The following is a 22109-nucleotide window of genomic DNA, read 5'->3' on the forward strand; positions in this document are numbered from 1 at the left end:
GAGATCACGAGAAAATTAAGTCGTGATCACGACAAAATAACTTTTGTTATCTCGAGATCACGAGAAAATAAGTCGTGATCATGACAAAACAAGATAGAAAAAAATAATAATCCATGGCCGTTTAGGGCTTCCGTAGAAATGGGTCATACCATGTTTCCATCCACTTATTGTTATACAAATTTTGGGATATCACATAAAAAAAATGCTGGATGGAAATGCCAAGATGTGCATAAATTTTAAAAATGTGCATAAAATCATGTGCTAAATGGAGACATACTGTATAAGATTTTTATCCTTTTAAGAAGACGTGTGCATAATCTACAATGGAAACACATTTACCCAATAATGGTTCGCTAATTTAACTCAGAAGTCGGATGTTGGAGCTAAGAGCTGCATTCCAGTACACAAGTCTGAAAACCAAGATGGACTCATTCAGGCAAACAAGTTGTTTTTATCAACGATAATGCCAAAGAATCATGTCCAAAGATAGAGGTTGGATAGTACTGCGTGCACCACTTAGTTTACTGAGACACTAATATTTTAAACTTTTTAATCTATAAACAATCACTTCCGGCCAATGGCAATGCATGGATTAATGAGAACATCATGAAGTTCATCAAGATTAAGTGATAATTTGTGACTTAATGTAAAAAAACATCTTAGCATGAAAGAATATTTTTGGAACAAACCGCCATATGCTCTGACTCTGCTAGACTAAGCCAGTCATCTCTGTAGTTCAGAATATGAATTCCTTGCAGTCTGAGCGGCACCAGAGCTGCATCTACGCATTTCGTAAACGTGCGGGGGGATAGAGCTAGGCCGAAGAGAAGAACCCGATACGGGTATGCTTCACCCCTGAAAGCAAACCTTAGGAACTTCCTGTGTTGTGGAAGGATGGAGACATGGAAGTATGCATCCTTTAGGTCTATCATGAAGAATCAGTCCTCAAATCTGATTTGAGTCACAATCTGCTTTAAAGTCAATATTTTGAACTTGGGCTTCTTGACTGAATGATTCAGAAGATGAAGACCTAATATAGAACGCAACCCTACGTCCTTTTTGGGAACAGTGAAGTACCGGCTGTAGAACCCTAAATCTCTGTCAGGTGGAGGAACCCATTCTATAGCTACTTTCGCTAATAGGTACTTTACTTCTTGTTCCATCACCAAAGGCTGCTCGGGATGTACTACCGTGTGTAGCACCCCGTTGAATCGTGGTGGACGAGAACCAAACTGGATCTTTAACCTTTTTCTATAATATGCAGGACCCATCGAGATACATTTGGAACTCATTATGCAGATCTGGGAAGAAAGGAAGGCCCTGTGGTGGGGGTGTAGTGCTTGATGACAAAAAGCGCTCGTCCAGTTTGCTTTTCAGACGAGCGCCTTGTTTCTTGGCTGGCCAATCAACTTAGACACAGCATGAGAAATAACCTCCACCAGCTCCTCACACGCTGAGGGAGGAGGTGGCGATTCCTCCTCGATGCTCAGCACATCCATCTCCTCAGAGCCGGATAAATGAAACACCTGGCTCTCCCCCTGGGCAGAAGAAGCCTCAGAGCGGGCTTCTGATCCCAGTGAGAGAGCGCTGGATCATCCCCTGGCTAAAGCAGAGAAAGGGCAGTGCCTCTCTCTAACCCCTCTGAGAGATCCATCTGCGATCCCCATGATCTGAGCTTCCGTGCTGCCTCGGCAGCAGTGGAGCCGGAACCGTGAGGTGAAGTTCCGCCTGTGAAGTTCCGTCTCACCATTGGACTAGTTGACACGTGCTTCAGACGCAATCACGCAAAGGTGTCCTCAAAGTGTCATTGACATGGCTTAGATCATATCACCTCTCATCTGTCTGGTCCTTGCATATAAACAATGAGTATATTATTTGAACCTAGAAGAAGAGCCTATAACCAGATTAACCACGCTTTAAGATCCAAAAGCTGAGGAGGATGACTGGTGAGAGAATGGATGCAACCCTCTACATCTCCACCTGTCAGGCTCTATACTCATAGTCATACCTGCCAGGGAGGAAAACACTGATTAAACCCCCCACTCAATGAACTGGGGAGTGTGACAGACCTTATCTGTCCATCTCAACCTTGCAGACATTCATAAGGAGCATAGCTCTGCTTCAATACCCAATCCAATGGACTGGGGAGAGCAACAGATGAGAGAGAGGGCTGCTTCTTGCGACTTAGTACACTTCAATTCTCATGTGCCAAGTTCTACTCAAAAAAGGAATATACCTAATCTACCCTGAAAAGGGGAGCTTATCCCCTTGTTTTAAGATGCAGTCTAATTATTGGGGAAGCAACCATTTAGAGTGAGAGCCTGGATATACCAGCTCTCACCCCCTTAAGGTCTTATATACTCATAACGGTATCTGTACAGGAACTGCTTTAAACCCCCCTGCAGCTAATAACTGGGGGGAACTTAAAATTAACCATATAGATATGCATGTTTAAAGCTACAATAAACCCAGAGAGGGCAACAACTGAAAGCAGGTCCTAGTCCAGCTCAATCTTTATTGATGCTCCCATAGGAGAGAGTCAGGGAAGTCTGCCTAGACTGTATTTTCAACTATCGTAATCAAATAACAATTATAAGCGATAAACTTACAAGCAAAGCTTCTCAGGGGGCTTTACACAACAAACTGGAAACAGATGCAATTAGAGCATGCGATCTCTCTGCTGCGCAGAATGGGAACATGGCTGTTGTGCTTTGCATGCTTGATGCTATGAAGCATAACAAATAAAGTTTTTTCGAAGGTAGTTTAACTCAACCTATGGCGAACAGCGCCATCTAGTGGGAAGGAAGGAGTTACATTAGACATGGCATTATAGGTATGCTAGGCATACATTTATCCACTTCTCCCAAAAGACATGAAAGTAAGTGGCCGATGAACTAGGAAAAGAATTGAGTTAACTTTATAATTACATACACAGTGTGTATCTAATATCAATAAAACACGTCGCAAAATTATAGCTATTTGATAAGATTAACATTGCCACTTAGACATTATGTGTGTATTTTACAAACTTTTTTTTGCTAGTACTATGTGTATTTAAATATCAGAAAAATAAAATAAACATTATATGGTTGAAAACTGAACAGCTGTGGATCTGTGGTTGTGATTCATGACAGGTGAGCACGTCCATTTCTGGCTCAGTGCCAGCCAAAGTCCGAACGCATATTTGAATTTAGCAGTTGATGACATGCCGCACTGAATGTTCTTATCACACCTGTGTTATCATATCAAATGTACAAAAAAATATTATTAATTTTTGTCTTTTGGAAGCTGCATTCAAAATCCATTTGGCTCAAAATTCTGAGGGGGCACGACCACTTCAGGGGACAATCCCTTACACTGATCCAGGTCATTAAAGAGGTTGGTTTAGTAGGCCTGCAACACCGTCATGGTGTGCAGGGCACCGCCAGCCTTACCCTCTGCCACATATGCTTTGCCCACCAGCCGCTATGTTGTTTGGCATTGTTTTGAGGGCAAAAAGGGAGCCTTCAATGAGGAAGACGACCCCAGGGAGAGATAGCTGGCCAGATTATCCTTAACCGGGCACATCTTCCCATATCCCTGCTCACATAGCCCCTCCACATTCATGTAACTCAAATTAGAGAGAACTATGTGGATTGAATACAGATTCCTCCACAAGCCTGACACCTCAGTGTGCAGTTTCAGGAGAAAAGAAAGGCTCACTGGAGCTGGGTGCTTATGATCCAGCAGGAATCACTCATCTAGAGTGACTTCCTGTCTCGGGCTAGACCTGTCTAGGCTCAGTCTGGCCATAGCACAAGTCATAAGCTCTACAAGCTCATCATATGTGGGGCAATGATTGAAGGAGGAACTAGAGGTGAGCAAAATGCACTCAGCCAATCCTGAAGAAGCTGCCGAGCAGGCTTCTGGATCAGCCATGAGAGCCGCAGAGCTAGCGAGAGAAGCAAGGGAAACCCCTTCAAGCTCCTCCAATAAATCCATCTGCAAACGCAGCCAATCACGCTGAATCAACAAACGTGGGGCCGGAACTGCAAGGCACAGAGGCTTGATTCTCATCTCTCACGAAGAGAGCCAAGCACCACTCACAAACAAACTACACAACGATTGTGTACGTCACGGGGCATTATAAAACACGATGGTGGAGCACACTTTCTTTTTTGTTTGCTCGCCATTGTCTTTCTTTTATTTCTATTGTGGATTTTAATTATATAGCCTGCTGTTGAACAGTACCTTTTCAGCTGTTACACCAAATTCATCAATGATTAAAGAATTGATGAGGTGATAAAATTTAAGTGCAACTGAGAACTTGTCTAACTTCTATAGTTAAGTACAGCGTTTACAGTGTAGTAAAGATATAAATGCGACAACTAAAAAAATAAATGGCTGCTGTGACTCAGCAACCTTTGATTACATTTTTTAATCTGTCTGAATCGTGCAGGTACCCCTGATGTGCAGTTAAAAGAGTCTCTAGCATAAACAATGTTTACATACAGATGCAATAATCAAGTAATGCCCACACACACTACTTTTAGCAAGTTTTCCGCTTGGTGGCTAATTGGTAAATCTAAGGCAAATCAGTGCTTGTTCACATGAGCAATGAAGGTGCAATCTGAGATATTTAGTAGGTTTCTATACACACACACACTCTTTCAGAGTCAGTTCCAGTCAAAACATTTCACGCTACAGGATTTGGATTGTAGACCAGTCTAAATATTTAGTCTCTCAGGCATCAGCAATTCATTAGCGCTTTTAGAGGGTTCTTGAAAACATAGGCTACAGGGGGACTGAAACTATTAGGCTACCACACCCCATTTTCCTTTTCAACAGAAGGACTACTGCTAGTGCAAGTAAAGTTTGGAAACATACACCCAGGAGAAAGATTAGCAAAACATCTCCCACCTCACATCTTACCGATTTGACATACAGTACAATGCAAAATTCATTTAGATAATTAGAGACTTTCAGTACACAATGTGAAATTAAGTTAAATTACTACAAGTTAGAACAGGGAAGGGAAGGGAAGTGAAGGGAAGCTCAGAAAAGTTATGAAGTGCTCTGACTTACAGCTGTAGATTAGGGTTTTTAAACCAGAGTTACAAGCCATCTCATTTAGTATTAGTCAACACCAACTGTCATGAATGTAAGAGGTGAAATGAAACGAGTGAGAAGAAATTCTGCTTTGGCAAAATTGGTATGGGTATTGTATAGTGTATATTTGCCACCATCTAGTGGCACCAGCATAAACATCAAGCACTTCCACAAGCAAGTTTTATTAAAATAGATTTTATTCAGAAAGTCTTTTCCACTCCACAAAAACCATTTAATAAAATTAACTTTAAAAGTGCATTCATGGCATTGCCACATGACTCCATAAATAATTTATTAAATCATTACATTTAAGTTATATTCAATAACACTCACATATGCCTGCATAGCTGATCAACAAAACAATGATACACTTTGGTTTTAAAATGAAAGTCTAAGAGCGGTTCTTGCTGACCCAGTGATATCGATCCACCCTTGGGCCAGAGAAGGCATAGGAGGGCCTGTAGCCCTTAAAACTCTTATGAGGTGGGTATGGTCCTCCTGAAGAATGCTGCTGGTAGCCCTCAGCAACATATGGTTTTCTTTTAGGGTACGTCCCCCAGTTTTGCATGGGAGGGGGCTGCCCAAACTCACTGAACTATAGATGGAAAACAGCAGCAATTAAACCAATGCAAGTTTAAGAGCGCAACAAGTAGCGTTAAAGACATTCTAAGGGACTGAAAAGTGGTTATCAGGACTTTGTTACCTGGTATACACTGTTTGGATTGGAGACCGTCGGGATGCATTTGGGCTCTGGAACAGAAAGACTGCTGCTATTGCTGCTACTCACAGTGCTGCTCATGCTGGTGTTTCCTCCCTCCTCATCAGAGGAGGTTCCAGAGTGGTAGTCTGATGAAGCCCTTTCCACAGCATTATTTATCCTACGGGAGAACTCCCCATCTCTCTTTTGACCCTCGAACTGAGTAACACAAAATGGGGTTGACTTCTCACCATACCTTTAAGAGAATGAACAACATTTTCACTTTTGGTACTGCAGTGGTAAAATCAAGTCATCAAAACGACTCTAGATTATGCACTTCAGTGACAGGCCAGCAAATTTAGCACTACCGGCATGACACCTCTCCTGGATCAACCCAAATGGTCATTTCCTTTGGTAATCCAAGATCTTCATAAACAATGTCACTCTGGCAACAAGCACGTTCGATAACTGGGTCTCTCATTTGAGCTTTGTTCATCCTTAGACACCTAAGGAAAATAAATTAATCCAAACACTTAATGTCCACTTACACTTAGTTTTCACAAGTTAAGCTAAAATTAGGTTACTCACCTAAAAGCTTGTCCTTTGGTTGGTTTTTCTGGGTACCAATGACTTTTGTAACTTTCAAAGAGCACTGAAGTTAGTTCCACAGCAAATTTCTCCCTCCGAACACGATCCAGTTTACCATGTTTCTTTGCTAGTCTTGCAATAAAAAACACTGTTGCTGCAATCTCTTCCTTCATGCTCAAGTCTTGAGATGGTAAGTCAATAAGACAAGCTAATTAATGCGGTTTGTTTCTTTTAAAAAAAAAAATCTTAAAAGTATGCTATTATAAAAAAACAAAAGCAAACAAACTTGCTTTATATTACAAACACTTCATAAGTAGGTCACACTGGTGTTTTGCTTCAGCTATATAAAGTCATATTAGGCTCTACAACTTAGAATTTCAAACTTTTTCAACATCAGTCAGCTTTTTAATGTCTCAGGATGTGCTGATCTGTAATTAGATTGAACAGGTGTTTCAAATTGTGGGAGGACCTAATAATGTTCAAAATGAAGTCTTTACTAATCACTATTCTCAATTTCAACAAAGAGGGATTTTTCCTAATCGTTGTGTGAACTACCAAAGAAATTAAACTTATAATTAACATTAATTATAAGTTTAATTTCTAATTAACTTATGTCACTTACATTTAATGCCATGTTGAACCAATATACAAATAGGTAACCTATTGTAGGCTAAATGTGTGTGGATCTATTTTTGCCTGTACTCCCACTCCCATTTATTACCATGATATTGGGTTGTTTTTAGACAGATCCATCCTTAATTTAGTAGGCCAAGTTGATAATATAGAGAACATACAGTAGAGATTTGATTAGCTTCATAGAACAGTTGAGCAAACTTGTTCCTTAAAAACAGGTTGGGCCTGCAAGGACGTGGTGATTTTTTTTTTTTTTTTTTACCTAGTCCCTGTGGGCAAGCCTAGACCTGTCTTCACGTGGACTAAATGGTCTCTCTGGTAACCTAGTCCAGAGAGCCATTGTCCACTAAACACTGTGTATAGCATTGCCTCACAACCGCTAACAACATAGCTAGTTTTCAGTGTTGACATAGATATGAGCCTCAGAGGCAGTTTGTTGTCTCCAAGCTTCGTTACGCTTGACTTTTGTTCTTTCAACCTAAGGAATGATAACAGGTAACGACTGAGCAATGTATACTTATATTACTGTGGATAATAAACTGATCATTCCGACTCTACAATATGATTGCATGAGCTTTAGAAGCCGTTGAGAAATGCAGATGAACGCACATTCAAAGTCGCTATTACTTGGAAATAAGCAAACAGCCTAAAGCTATCGAACTAGGCAATATTAGGCTATTATTATTATTATTATTATTACTAAATTATAAGAATGATATGCTGTGAGATAGTCGGCCAGTCTGGGTGTCGATCACTGAAAATAGGTAGCTTACATCTTTCAAAAAAATGTCCTTAAAACTCTGGAAATATATTGAACCTTAATATTGTACAGCCTAATGAACGGTATGTTTATCTGTGAAACATTGTTTTAATTCACGGAAAATTACAAAGACTAGGCCTATGCTGTATATGCTCTGAATAACTAAGTTAGATTAATACAATTTACAGTTCACGTCGGGGTTTGGGGGAGTGCACAATCAATCAAATGTAAAGATGTTTTATTGTTTATATTTAGTGAAAATTATTTAATTAAAATCTCATTAGTTTAAGTTAATATTAAGTAGGCTACATTCCACTGGTTTTGTACGGCGCGCATCTCTGTATTTTGCTGGGAGAACGAGCGCCAGTATCTGCAGCGGTGAGCGCCGTAGTTCGCGCTCAAGTGGCTCCCGCCTCGGAGGGCGCTGAATTTGAACATACAATATCAGCTCTGGCTATAAATACAGACGGCGTGTGAGGGAATCCAAAGCACAGGCACTTTGAAAGATGACAACAGAGAGAGCTCCCGATGAGATTCTTCAGGTAAGACTGACTCGCTTTAAATGTTCGTTATGAGGACCTTTGTTTTCCGCAACCAGTTATGAATCAATTTATTTGGCAGGTAAAGTTACCTATAATTTAAAAAGAGGTAGCCTAGAACCCCACCTGGAGATGTGACGTCAGCAGGGTCGTAACAACAGCAGATGAACACAAACCTGAGAGTGCAGAAGCATTCCGTCAGGTGACTTCTTACTGAAAGACTAAAGTTGTTAACATTTGTTATGTCTTACTAATCAGTGGATATTATTTCTTTCTTCGATTTAGGTATGTATCCTATATTATATAGTTTTAGCCTATAGGCCTATTTCATTTTTTTATGTTTTGCTGACTTTGCTGTTTGTCTTTTCCCTTTAGGTTACTTACATGCAGTACAAACAGATTAATGTGCTGATATATTAACCTGTTGGGGTTGGTTTGTAGGCAGTGTTGTTAGCTGATTGTTTTATATAATCTGCAATCACTAACCATACTGCCAACACAACGACCTACAAGGAAACACAGAGCTGATAGAATTATTTAACAGTGTTTAGCCTATGTATCATATTGTTCTATTTGTAATTTAAAGTACAGCTTTTGTGAGATGCAGGTCTGGCATGATGCTGGTGGATTCGTTTAGATTCTGCAGGAGACATTAGGATAAAGCAATGACAGAAATGGACCCTGCCAGAGACTATACTGTGTGGTCATCAGGCAGTGTAGTTAGTTGATTACAATCCTTATAGTAATCACTAACCTCACTACCAGGTGAAGACCAGTTGTGAAACAACAAGTTGTTTTTGCTGTGTTTTATATGTGATCTTTGCAATGACATACATCTGAAAATAAAGTGAAACATATCCCACTTTGTTCTAGATTAGATTTGGCGGTATTGCTCTGTTTTTCTATAAATATTTTTTTCAATAACATTTGAATTTGTCAGCTGACAACTTCTGAATTCAGAAAAAGTCTGCCTCTGCAAAAAAAATGAATTAAAATGTTATTTTAAAATTCACAGTTCATTTTAAATTTACATTAAGGAAATTGCAGCGTGAAAAAATTTACTGTAAAAATGTTTATTTTTTTTATTTTGGTGCCTGCATTTACACATTCTACCGTAGGCCTATATTTCATATTGATTTAATATACCAGCCTATTTGTACTGCTTAAATATGATTTGTACCTTAAAACATATAATATAACCTCGATAATAAAAGTACAGGTGGTACAGGCCACATTGTGCTTTCTTTGAACAGTGGGTTAAAAACATAGGCTATAGACAGTGCACAGTTACATAAAGACAAAACACTATCAAGATAACAAACTACAATAATAAGAAAGAACTAGAATGAAACGCCATTTTGCTGTTTTTCATCTTAAATTATAATTCTTACAAAAACATGTAGGCTACTCTACAATTACGAGTAGCTATTGTCTTGTTGGGTATAATACAGATTTTCTCTGCAAATTATTTGATCATTCATACCTTTCTAGCTATATCAAGTTCTAGCTACATTCTACAATTAAGTAGGCCTAATAACATGAAAACATTGTTGTCTGTTAAATTGTCTCCCTTAACTTAAACTTACAGTTAAAGAACGTTTTTTTTTCTTTAGTATTTTTATTTTATTCCCTTTAAAACTATGAATATTTTGCAGCGTTGCCTGTCTTCTTTCCTTAGTATAATTCCCGCACTTCCGTTTACTAGTGAGCGTTTAGTCACCACGGCAACCGTAACACTTCCTCACATGGCTGGTTACCTATGGCTAGAACAGCAAGCTCGCTAACTATTATGACTGAAGAACTTGACGAAGAGGTTTTAGACAGTCTTGCAGAAATCGAAAAACTGTATACGGTATTTGATGGAGCGTCGCAAGAAGATGTGTCATATGCGAAGGTTTTCTGGAACTCCCTTTCCTTACAGCCTCCAATAGAGTCTCGTCTCGTTTCTGCTGACATTAGGCAGCGGTTAAAAGTTGCGAAGACCCCGCAATGTAAGTGTAACGTTCAGTAAATGTTTTTTATACGTGCCAATTGTCTTAAAGTGCATTGCAAACTTGTATGAATGAGATGTGAAACGCATAAAAACCTTTAATGTTGTGCTTACACAGTGCTTTTTCTAATTGGACCATTAGAGCAATGCTTATGTGCTTAAAAGTAGGCTATATTTTGTCGTAAACTAGAAATTGTAGTCTCTAAATGTTGTTCCAAATTTGTGTTAGAGCATGAAAGGAATTTAAATAAAATAAGATAAAGAAGAATGATCTTCTGTTATTTTATTTGTAGCCACAAATGCTGCCGCAAAGCAAGCGCCATGGTCAAGTAAGTATAGTAGGCTATATTGATTGTATGAGTGTGGTATTGTGTTATTATTGCATGTAATCTGTTTTGGCCTGTTTGTTTTCTTGGTAGAGAGGGATGATGAAATCCAGCAGGATGTTTATATGAAGCAAAAGCAAGAGGAGAGACAGAAATACATAGAGATGGTGAGGCCTCAGTGGCACTGCACATGAGTTTCATGTTAACAAACCAGCTTCATTAAACTGTTTTGAGTACTTAAGAAATATGCTGTTTTATTCTATTGAATTCTACCATACAACCCTTTTTACCATCAACAGAAATATACTGTTTATAAAAGTATTCCGTTTTTTTACATAGTTGGCCACAATATACACACATTCTATGTAAACACTATATATATATATATATATATATATATATATATATATATATATATATATGTGTGTGTGTGTGTGTGGTAATCGCACGACAAAAACTCAAAGAAAACAAGCTTTAATAAGAATTTCCACAATATAATACACAGCATAGGGAGCAAACACAACCAACTAAAGACGACACAGAGCACTGATCAAACAGAACTGAAAATACTAAGGGTATAAATACATTTTTTTTTGTGTGTGTGTGTGTTTGCCCAAAACTAGAATAGATTGTAAAATGTAAAAATATACAGGGTAACTTGATTTCAGTCAGTAAAATTTTGAATTGTTTTCTTTCTTTCTTTTTTTTTCATGCCACTTGCTGTACATGTTGATAGCACATGTGCTGCCCATTGCACCACAGCTCCAATATGACAATTCTTAAAGGTGGTTGCAGCACAGATGTGAGGGGCAGGTCCACAAGTTCGACACATCTATCCACCTTATTTTTCAATGCGGAAGTAAGGTGTTTTCTGTGAATGTGTACTACTGACATACTAGTTTGCAATATCAAGCAGCAAAACGAGCTGTTTTGTACAGCTAAAAATAACTGGAACCGAATGACACCGGAAGCAAGACACATTAAATTTACAAATGGCTGCGCCTGCTCTTACCTGAAAAATAAGGTGGATAAGAATGTCAAATGTCCTGATTTAATGTAGCAATAAGCACTTCTGAGGAGCAAAACAGTAAGAAAGTCTTGAGTGCTTGAGATACAGTGGATATAAAAAGTATGCAGGCCCCTGTTAAAACAGCTGGTTTTTGTGATGTAAAAACGATACAATGATAAATCAAATCAGAACCTTTGCACATTTCATGTAAAAATTACAACCTTTGCAATTCCACTGAAAACCAAAGTGACACATTTCAGAGAGAAAAAAAAAATAAAAAAAAAAATTAGAATTTAATTGGAATAACTAACTGCACAAGTGTGCACATCCCTGAACTAATATAGTTGAAGCACCCTTTGGTTTTATTTCAGCACTCAGTCTCATGGATAGGAGTCTATCAGCTTGACACATCTTGACTTGGGAATATTTTCCCACTCTTCTTTGCAAAAAAATGTTTCAGATCTGTTATACTGTGAGGGCATCACTTGTGTCACTTTGGTTTTTAGTGGCATTGCATAGGTTGTCATTTTTACATGATTCTGTTATGATATATTTTCTATGATTTATTTTTGTTTCAATTTTTACGTTACAAAAAACAGCTGTTTTAACAAGCATGCTTTTTATATCCACTGTATGTGGCATTCTTCAGTTTGTTGAAAATACACATGTAATCAGGTGTGTGGACTAGTTTCCCCCAGCTTGTCTTGATTCTCCCTTTGCTGTGATCTTTAAATCTAGACAGTGCGTTGCTGCATAAAAAAGCTAATGAGCCAGCCTGTGGAGGGCAGTTATAGATCTCTGATGAAAGATGATTTGAGATCAGCAGGGTTTCAAAGTGTGGATCTGGCAGGTTTTGCAGTTTTAAAGTAGTGCTCAGCACACCACATTAGCAATTAGCAAAACGAGTAGCCTGTCTGAGGAGCATCACAGATAATTTAAGATAACAACATAAAAAAGCACTATAAAAGTAGAGATTTTAATAAAAGTAGTATAAAAGTAGAGATTTTAATGGTGCGACAGCAAGCTTCACTATTACTAGTGCTGATACTTTGATGCTAGGAATTTGAACACACCCATAACCTTAAATTTTGATGTGTACAGTAATGCATCCTTGCACCATTTATGCTGTTGAAGCACCTGATATGTTGTGCTTCATATTACCAGGCGGTTATTATGTTGATTGATTGTACTCTTTTCTGTGCTTTCAAACAGAGGTCTCCAATAAGTTTGCAGATTTAATTTAAAGGTTTCCATCGCTGTCTGACTCGTGTAAATTTTCTCACAGAGGAGTCAGTTGTAATACTATCCAGCAGGCAGAATCCTTAAGAGCCTGCTTAGACGCTCTTAAGCCCTACATTTGTGCAGTGATGAATCTCTCCACATAGCTACTTTCTCTCCCAACACTGCACTAACCACATCTACTAATCAGATTAGCAGGAAATCATTGGTCTTGCAGATCAATTCATCTGCGTACAAGAATAAGGAAGCATTGATTTGTCCCTTTTGGGGGCACTGCTGGGACAAGAAACTTGTTGTTTTGCTTTACAGACTAAGGAAACCGCACTTGCCACAGAAACAGATGAGCATTAAGATTTTTTAAAACTTTGGTCATATTATGTGGTTATGCAAAATCCCCAAATATGATTTTCAGAATTTATTCATAGAAGATCATTACAATGACACAAAACTGAAATTAGAGAAGAGACATTTTCAGTTCTTCAGTGGTACTTGACATGTAACGCATGTAAGTCTGTGAATTTTGTTTTATCATCACAATTTTAGGGTAAAATGTGTACATAAAGTACATAAAGTGGGGTCCAATTATTTTTAATTCTTATCTTTAATAATTATTTTTCATTGCAAATTATATAATAAGTATATTGAAAGTTGAATTGAAAAAGGGGCAGTTTACACAACACAGTTTTCAACTAAAAACATAAAAAATGTATGCGTTTTGGCCGTTCGTTTACACATAAACTGCGTTTGGGGGGCCTAAAAATGCAAACTTTTGAAAACTGGTTTCAATGTGCAAGTTTTTGAAAACAATACTGTTATCGTCTCCATGTAAACTACAAAAAACGTGAATTTGTGAAAAAGGAGACATCATGTGCATGTGTTTTATATGTTCAGTCTATAGGCGCGTAGTTTTTCTTTACAAAGTGACATCGCCAACTACTGGCCTGGCAGCATAACACAGTGTTTTTAATCGTTTTTGTGGATTCCATGTGAACAGGGATCATTTTGACAACGTTGTCGTCTTTCCTTGAAAAAATCAAAGGAAAAACTTTTTCGTTTTTTAGTACATCGTTGTCATGTAAACGTACCCTTAATTTTTAGTATGTCCCCCCTTAATGAAAGCAGCACTCAAGCTGCCAATACAATCTCATGGGAATTCATAAAAAACGTTGTTTTGTTGAATTGGTGGCTAATTCATACAATTCACGGTACATGTACATCTTCAAGTCATGGTACATCTTCATGCTTACTTTTTGTCTAAAAATCATACGTTTTACTACAATTCACATTGTACAATTTTATACAAAATTGCCAACTCCAGTTCGCATTAACAAGTTTGCTTAAAACCTGATGATCATGTTTTTCAGGATGATCTTAAGCTTCAATGTAACATCTGAGTAAGTAATTACGTGTGACGGTCTGTATAAAGGAATCATTTTTACCATCTCTACCACGTGCTGTATACTCTAGCCTTCAATATTCTATATAAACTGGTGTTTAATGTGTACTTCACAATTTGGTCCATCATTCATCTCCTTGCATCTGAAGATAGCATGTAGAGCAATTCAGGGGGCAGTGCCCTCTCTGTAATGTCTGCATTCACTCTGTGAGTAATCAACCCGGAAACCCCAAGATGGATGGCCCTCTGGAGGACAGATTAGTTTTATGAGATTGCTCTTAGCTAATCAACCTTATTCCCATCACTCATCAGAGGGTTATACATTGGAGGTTTTCGTAAAATCTGGCTTTGCACTGTCAAAGACGCATTTGATGCTGAATTCAAATATTCTGTAACCCCTTAACTGTCTAATATTAGCATTATATACTTAAAACAATAATATCTTAGTCTAAACCTAAAAAAATATTTCCAATAACAAACTATACAGTATTTACTGATTTTCAAGACAAATGACAGCAACAATAATTTATTAATTGACAACAACAATATTTTCGGACTTATAAGTCATGTTCAGACATTTATTTTGAAATAGCAATAAAAATGAAAAATCTTGTTCTTTTTGCATGTCTTTTATGTGTTTGTTAAAGGTTGAATTCAAACCAAATACTGCCATTCTGCCCATACTACTTCTGAATAAAATGTCAGTTTCATAAATTGTATGAACATTATGGAAATAAATGGTTCAGGTCATTAAAACCATAGGCCGTATCGAAATGGAAGAGTCGACAGTGGAAAAGTTTGGTACTGTGCCCAAACAAAATCTTTACTAAAAGATCAATTTTTGAGATATCAACCTAAAATTTTTACACAACTTGATTATATTTTTTTATAGTTTTGTAAAATATATATTTTATATAAATTATAAGAAATCATATTTTTACATTTTCCTAAACTAAAACTTCAATAACTTTTTTTTTTTTTCCACTTTCATATTTTTTCTTTCACTTCTTAAATAATCTGCCTAGTGTCCCCTTTATATTTATTTAACAATTTAAGTTGGGATCCATTCCCCAAAAATGGGAGTGACAGTTAAGGGGTTACAGTAGTATATATACTGTATACAGTACTGTGCAAAAGTCTTAGGCACGTCAGTATTTTCACCCCCAAAAAAAGGTTTTAAAGGGATAGTTCACCCAAAAATGAAAATTTAATGTTTATCTGCTTACCCCCAGGGCATCGAAGATGTAGGTGACTTTGTTTCTTCAGTAGAACACAAATGATGATTTTTAACTCCAACCGTTGCGGTCTGTCAGTCGTATAATGCTTGTCAATGGGAACTCCATCAATAAGAATCATAAAAACATGCACAGACAAATCCAAATTAAACCCTGCGGCTCGTGACGACACATTGATGTCCTAAGACACGAAACGATTAGTTTGTGCGAGAAACTGAACAGTATTTATATCATTTTTCACCTCTAAAACACCACTATGTCCAACTGCCTTGCGCATCCGGTTGGCGAGGTCTGAAAACGCATTCTGATTACGGAAGTGATGTCCTGCGCTTATACTTCAATGAGTGTGAGACATCACTTCCGTTGTCGGAGCACATTCAGACCTCGCCAACCGGATGCGCAGGGCAGCTGGACATAGTGGTGTTTTAGAGGTAAAAAATGATATAAATACTGTTCGGTTTCTCGCACAAACCGATTGTTTCGTGTCTTAGGACATCAATGTGTCGTCACGAGCGACACATTGTGTTCATCATTTGTGTTCTACTGAAGAAACAAAGTCACCTACATCTTGGATGCCCTGGGGGTAAGCAGATAAACATCAAATTTTCATTTTTGGGTGAACTATCCCTTTAAGCCAGGTATTTATATCTTTTGCTGTAGTGTGTCAGTAGGAAATATCAGTTCACATTTCCAAACACATTTCATTTTGCCATTAATTTTAATAATACAGTGAGATTTTTGAATACACTAGGAGTCTGACAACAGCTGGTGCTGGTACACGGAGATCTGAGCGTCTTGAAGACAAGGCCACATTTCTTCTGGATTTAGTTTGTCTCAGTTTCATCTGTTTCTTCTTGTAATCACAGACAGATTCGATGATGGTGAAATCAGATCTCCGTGTGGAGCACCGGCTGTTGTCAGACTCCTTGTGTATTCAAAAATCTTGCTGGATTATTACAATTAATGGCAAAATGAATGTTTGGAAATGTAAACTAATATTTCCTACTGACACACTACAGCAAAGGCATATGAAATAATAGGTTAGTGCAATGTAGTGTTTGCAAAAATAATGATTTTTCAATACAAATCAACATTGAAATAACTAATTTCATTTGCTCCAGATGAATATTGTTGGTGTTACAAGGCTTGAATTTCGGTGTGGGATTGTGTGTATTGCACATAATTTTACTAATTCCCGCAGATTTTGTGCGCACACCCAAAGCCACCTCTCTGTACTAAATTGAGTTCTTTTTTCACTGCTTATTGCACTTAAACAGTCAAATACACACAATATAATTTCAAAATGCCAGTCTTGGCAAGTATTCACGTATTCAGTCAGTTATGTTTTAATTGAACGTAAAAAGTAGAGAAAGAAAACGCATGTTTAACAGTATATAATGGTTCCGTGTGTCAGGTCTTAAAGTGACAGCAGCCTATATCTGCTTCCAAATTATGAGATAATATTAAAAATTTCTTTATGGCAGTTTTTCCCCATGGTATCGATGTCAAAATTGTGGCCAGTGAAAATGCTGAGTGGCTAGTAACTTTGGAAAACCACTAGCCACAGTGGCTGGTGAGCAAAAAATTTAATGTCCACCCCTGTATATATGTTGATTGTGTTTACTTCAACGTGGAAAATTATGTTTTAGCAGATTGCAATATGACAGATGTTTACATTGGCTGGTAATAATCAACAAAGACATTATATTACATTACTATAACTGATTAACCTGCCATAAAGTGACACTGGCTTGAAAAATAGTTACAGAGTACACGCATGTAATGGATTTAATGACATTAAAGTGCAGCCAGAAACTATGGGCATTAAATCAAAATTATGAGGCTTGTTTAGTAAGTGCAGCTGTCGGCTGGAATATACTCAGACAGCTGTTGCATATTCAGCAGTGCTGTTATACTCAACACAATTATATGTATCATGGACCATCTTTTACAGATGGGCATCAATGTAGGTGTTGATAAATAACTGCAGTAACTGTTATGCAATGTACACTGGAAGCTTCTTCTGCCACCAAGACATTGTGTGTGCGTGTAAACATGCTTGGCAATAAATCTCATTCTGATTGTGATTCATATTTTATATTTGTGTTAGGCCAAGGAACGAGACCAGATTATTTCCCTTCTGAAAAAGCAGAGAGATGAGCGAATTAAGGTAAGAATAATAAAGTACTTGGCCCCATTAGATTAAAGCATCCCCTCAGGTCTCTCGGTTCAGTTTGAATCAGCCTTAACCTCATCTCGGGTTCTCTGCTAACACAGCCATTGCATATTTGGATGCTGCAGGACAGGGTTCCTCAGACAGCCAAGTGTTTTATTTCTCTCCCATTCATTAGAGTGCTCTCTCTCCCTTTCTCAGCACTTTTTCCCTAGAGCCTCAGCATTTCTTAGGGCATCCTCCCCTATAGAGGAGGTGAGTAAAGGAGGGGGTGGGCTTCCTCAAGACTTTGATGTCTCTCTGGGGAGCAGCCTGGTGATTATGGGGTAGTGGTGCTTTATCCAGTCCATGCTGAGTACCTTACAAACCTAGTTTGCTAATACAAGTTGAACTGAAGTCAGTTGTTTTTAGAAAGGCCATAGTGTATGTATTATGTATGTATGTACAGGGGTTTGAAAAATGAAACTGAAACACTGGCCAATAGTATGGGAGGTTTCACGCCTAGATATGCATGGCCTAGTGGCCAATCAGTAGGAGCAGAGTGTGAAGGTTGAATTAGCAGAGCGATAGCATAGCTGTACATAAAATATTGCAATCCACATAATGGGTGACATGTCAGAGTTCAAAAGAGGACAAATTGTTGGTGCACGTCTTGCTGGCTTATCTATGACCAGGAATGTAAGTCTTTGTGGTGTTTTAAGAACTATGGTATGCAGGGTAATGTTGGCATACCACCACATAGGACGAATCACATCCAACAGAAGTAACTGTAGACACAAGAGGAAGCTGTCTGAAAGGGATGTCCAGGTACTAACCCAGATTGTATCCAAAAAAACATAAAACCACAGCTGTCAACTGAATGCAGAATTAAATGCGCACCTCTACTCTTCTGTTTCCACTAAAACTGTTTGTCGGGAGATCCTCAATATTCATGGTCGGGCTGCTATAGCCAAATGTTTGATCACTCGTGCCAATGCCAAATGTCTGTTTCATTGGTGCCAACAGGACAATGTGAAACATGTATTGTTCTCTTATGAGTCCAACTTTACTGTCTTTCCCACATCCATGGGAGTTACGATGTGGAGAAGCCCCAAAGAGGCTTAAAACCTGGACTGTTGTGTACCCAGAGTGAAGCACAGGGGTGGATCAGGGATAGTTTGGGCTGCAATATCATAGTTCCCTAATGTGCTTGATGGGCTCGTCACTGCCAAGGACTACTGAACCATTCTGGATGACCATTTGCACCTAATGATTCAAACGTTGTACCCTGAAGGCGGTGCCGTGTATCAGCATGATAAAGCACCAATACATTCAGCAAGACTTGTGACAGAATAGATAAACATGAAAGTGAAGTTGAACATCTCCCATGGCCTGCACAGTCACCAGATCAAAAACAAGCTAAAATGGCATACTTTTTATGTCACATTTGCTTTTGTTAACACTATCGGGTAGGTTTAGGTGGAGTGTTGGTGGTACGTTATTTTAAAACGTAATGGGGCAAGCTTAGTGCCAGTCACCAGACATTTCAAATCAGAATTGCGTTGATAAAACCAACGTAATAAAAACGTATCATATTCACGTTCATATGTTTCGGTTTTAGTGCCACTCATTGGACATTTCACATTGAAATTGTCACAAAACATATATGGTGGTACGTATTTTCATTTTGCAAAAATGTTCCCAAAGGTATGTTTTTCTAATGAGCCTGGGTGACCTGCACCTGGCGACTGTTCTGGAAGAGGAATGGCTCAAAAACCATACACTGTAAAAGTAATATGCTCTATCTACTTAATAAAATTGTGGCAACAGATTACAAGCAATATTATTATAATTCAACATATAAGAATTGAGTTAGAATTAATCAAATTAATTCCTTTAAAGTCAGCCATTTAAAATGTGTAAAATTTGCAAACACCATTGCAAAAATTACAAACTGACATAAAAAGCAAAGAGTCAAACTGCCCAACTAAACGACACAATGATCACCATAATGGCGACCAATCATTTTCAATAACATCAACATCTAAACCTCTGTTAATTCATGTGTTTCTCTTTTCTTCAGTCATTCTACTTGTTATCATCAGGTGTCTTCAATGTTGACAATAAAATTAAAGAGTTCTTAATTCATCTTTGACGTCTGTCTGTTATTCAGATATTTTTGCTGAAATTTTACTTAAATTTTACTCGTTTTAAATGGTTGACATTTAAGGAATTAGTTTCATTAATTCTATCTCAATTCTATTTGTTGAATTTAATTACTAATATTGCTTGTAATCTGTTGCCAAAATTTTATGGAGTAGATATAGCGTATTACTTTTTACAGTGTACTAATAAATAATTGTGGTCTAAAGCCAGGTATTTCAGTTTCATTGTCCAACCCCTGTATGTTTTAACTTTTAAACTTCAAAACTGTACATTATACAGCTAAAACTGAGATGGATAACATCACATCCCAGCCCCCCAAAATGAATAAAAATTACTACCAGTACTGTTCAAAGGAGGTCTTTTTAAAAAAGATTTTAAGACTTTTATTCAGCAAGGATGCATTAAATCGATCAAACGTGACAGTAAAGACATTTATCATGTTAAAAAGATTTTTTATTAATAAATATATAATAGTAAAAATAAAAACAATGATAATAATAAGAAATATTTATTGAATATTATTAAAATATTATTAAAAACATATATATTAAAATACATATTTTAATTTGCAATAATATTTTTCAATTTTATTATATTATCCTTTTTACTGTTTTTTTTGTTCAAACAAATGTTGATGTTGTGGGGACAAAATTTCAGTCTCCATGAGGAAAAACAGTACATAAATCATACTAAATTATGTTTTTTTGTTTGTTTTTTGTTTTTTGAAAATATAAAAACATAGAATGTTTTCTGTAAGGGTCTATGGAGAGTCATCATAAAACACACACAAAAAACTTGTGTGTGTTTTTCATTTCTAAGTAACTTGTTTTTAATGTCATCCAGAATTAATACAGGTTTGCTGTATATTCAACAGAAGGAGATGATTTCCTACCAACACAAACCAAGAAAAGGCAACCCAGTAGAAAAAAGGTATACCTGTACCTGATTATAATTTCATCTAGCAAATTATTTTTCGCTGTATCTCTGACTGTAACATCGGGATACCTAAACTTTTTATAATTAAAGGTAATTGTGCAGTGCAATGTATTACTGCATTCTATAGAGTAATCGTGTGCTTAATAGTAATTTACTGCTGCGGACAACATACGAGGAGCTGTTTCGTAAACTGGTAAGGAAGAAGCTTGAGAGAGAGAGGGAAATTACTGACAGTTTCTAACATTTTCATTATTATATGGATTCTTAGCCTACTAAAATTGATTTCCAGACCCAGTGATGAAGGGTTATTGGAAAACCAACTTAAGCTTATATTGAGGCTTAGATATTGATCTGAAATCTGTCTGATCTTTTCTGCTCTGCTCTGTAGACAGCTCAAACCGACATTGATTACTTGTCCTATTATCCAAAACAGTTCCCTTTCTGATAAATGCATCATTGCAAAATCCTTTACTTAATGTCATGTAGGAAGACTTTCATTAGCCTGTGCGGCAGATTGGTTTCTAGCAACATTAAGTTAAATGTGCAAGCATGACACACATTATGATAATGCTGAGATGAACTTGTTTGCATGCATCTAAAAACAATGCAAAACAGAAAATGCATTAGGTATTTTGTATAAAATAATATCAAATAATGTTTTATATAATAAACTAAGGTTACACTTTATTTTAAGGTGTCCTTTTTACAATGTAATTATATATATATATATAATATTATTATAATAATATATAATTAATAATATATATAATATTATATTATTATATATAATAAAATTAATTTAATTACTGAGTAATATTAATTAACAACATGTACTTTAGGGAATAGGGTTTGGTTTAGGGTTAGTTGCATGTAATTATGCATAATGTTTTACTATAGTAAGTGCATGTAACGTGTAACAAGGACACTGTAAAATAAAATGTTACCTAAACCAATTTCAATTTTGAAAACCTTGAAATCATTATTTGTTTTTTGTTTTTTTTATTAGATTGGCTCCAAAGACACTTTCACCATCAACGGATGAGGACCAGAAAGAAGTTCAGAAGCTCCAGTAAACATATTGATGAAATTAAACACTAGTCCATGAACAACATAATGTGTCTTTTTACCATAGACACACGTTCAAGAAGTTTACTTAAAATGCACCTTTAGCATTTGTGTAGGCTATATCATATAATTTTTTTTAACACTTTATTAATAGGCCTATCTGAAGACTGGTGCACTGTATAGGCTACTTGTAAACTGTTATGTAATTTGTTCATATCTATACAAATAAAAGCCCATGGAGTGTTAGTTACTGTCAGTCGATGACGTGTTATTATCGTCTGTGTGTTCGT

General features: G+C 37.0%; 2 protein-coding genes across 2 annotated transcripts; one reads left to right on the plus strand and one right to left on the minus strand.

The window, feature by feature from the left end:
- Nucleotides 1–5267: 5267 nt before the first annotated feature.
- btg4 (B-cell translocation gene 4) lies at nt 5268–6762 on the minus strand. The gene is made up of 4 exons (XM_051895086.1): nt 6374–6762; nt 6154–6291; nt 5792–6041; nt 5268–5683 (listed from the first exon to the last, which is right to left on the minus strand). The coding sequence occupies exons 1-4, from the start codon at nt 6544–6546 to the stop codon at nt 5480–5482; spliced, it is 765 nt and encodes a 254-aa protein (XP_051751046.1). The 5' UTR covers nt 6547–6762; the 3' UTR covers nt 5268–5479.
- A 2334-nt stretch (nt 6763–9096) lies between these two features.
- Nucleotides 9097–22075, plus strand: hoatz (HOATZ cilia and flagella associated protein). Its single transcript, XM_051895088.1, has 6 exons — nt 9097–10296; nt 10589–10624; nt 10715–10788; nt 17611–17670; nt 20693–20748; nt 21761–22075. The coding sequence occupies exons 1-6, from the start codon at nt 10065–10067 to the stop codon at nt 21825–21827; spliced, it is 525 nt and encodes a 174-aa protein (XP_051751048.1). The 5' UTR covers nt 9097–10064; the 3' UTR covers nt 21828–22075.
- Nucleotides 22076–22109: the final 34 nt, after the last annotated feature.

This window comes from Ctenopharyngodon idella, chromosome 5, assembly GCF_019924925.1.
Source record: "Ctenopharyngodon idella isolate HZGC_01 chromosome 5, HZGC01, whole genome shotgun sequence".
Classification (NCBI taxonomy): domain Eukaryota; kingdom Metazoa; phylum Chordata; class Actinopteri; order Cypriniformes; family Xenocyprididae; genus Ctenopharyngodon; species Ctenopharyngodon idella.

What these genes read in the sequence shown, in the direction of transcription:
- btg4 (XM_051895086.1), bottom strand. Translation starts at nt 6,546, where the DNA reads ATGAAGGAAGAGATTGCAGCAACAGTGTTTTTTATTGCAAGACTAGCA. An exon ending in ACCAAAGGACAAGCTTTTAG is followed by an intron (nt 6,292 to 6,373) that starts GTGAGTAACCTA and finishes TATTTTCCTTAG; the next exon opens with GTGTCTAAGGATGAACAAAG. An exon ending in ATCCAAACAGTGTATACCAG is followed by an intron (nt 5,684 to 5,791) that starts GTAACAAAGTCC and finishes TTCCATCTATAG; the next exon opens with TTCAGTGAGTTTGGGCAGCC.
- hoatz (XM_051895088.1), top strand. Translation starts at nt 10,065, where the DNA reads ATGGCTAGAACAGCAAGCTCGCTAACTATTATGACTGAAGAACTTGAC. An exon ending in AGTTGCGAAGACCCCGCAAT is followed by an intron (nt 10,297 to 10,588) that starts GTAAGTGTAACG and finishes TTTTATTTGTAG; the next exon opens with CCACAAATGCTGCCGCAAAG. An exon ending in GACAGAAATACATAGAGATG is followed by an intron (nt 10,789 to 17,610) that starts GTGAGGCCTCAG and finishes TATTTGTGTTAG; the next exon opens with GCCAAGGAACGAGACCAGAT.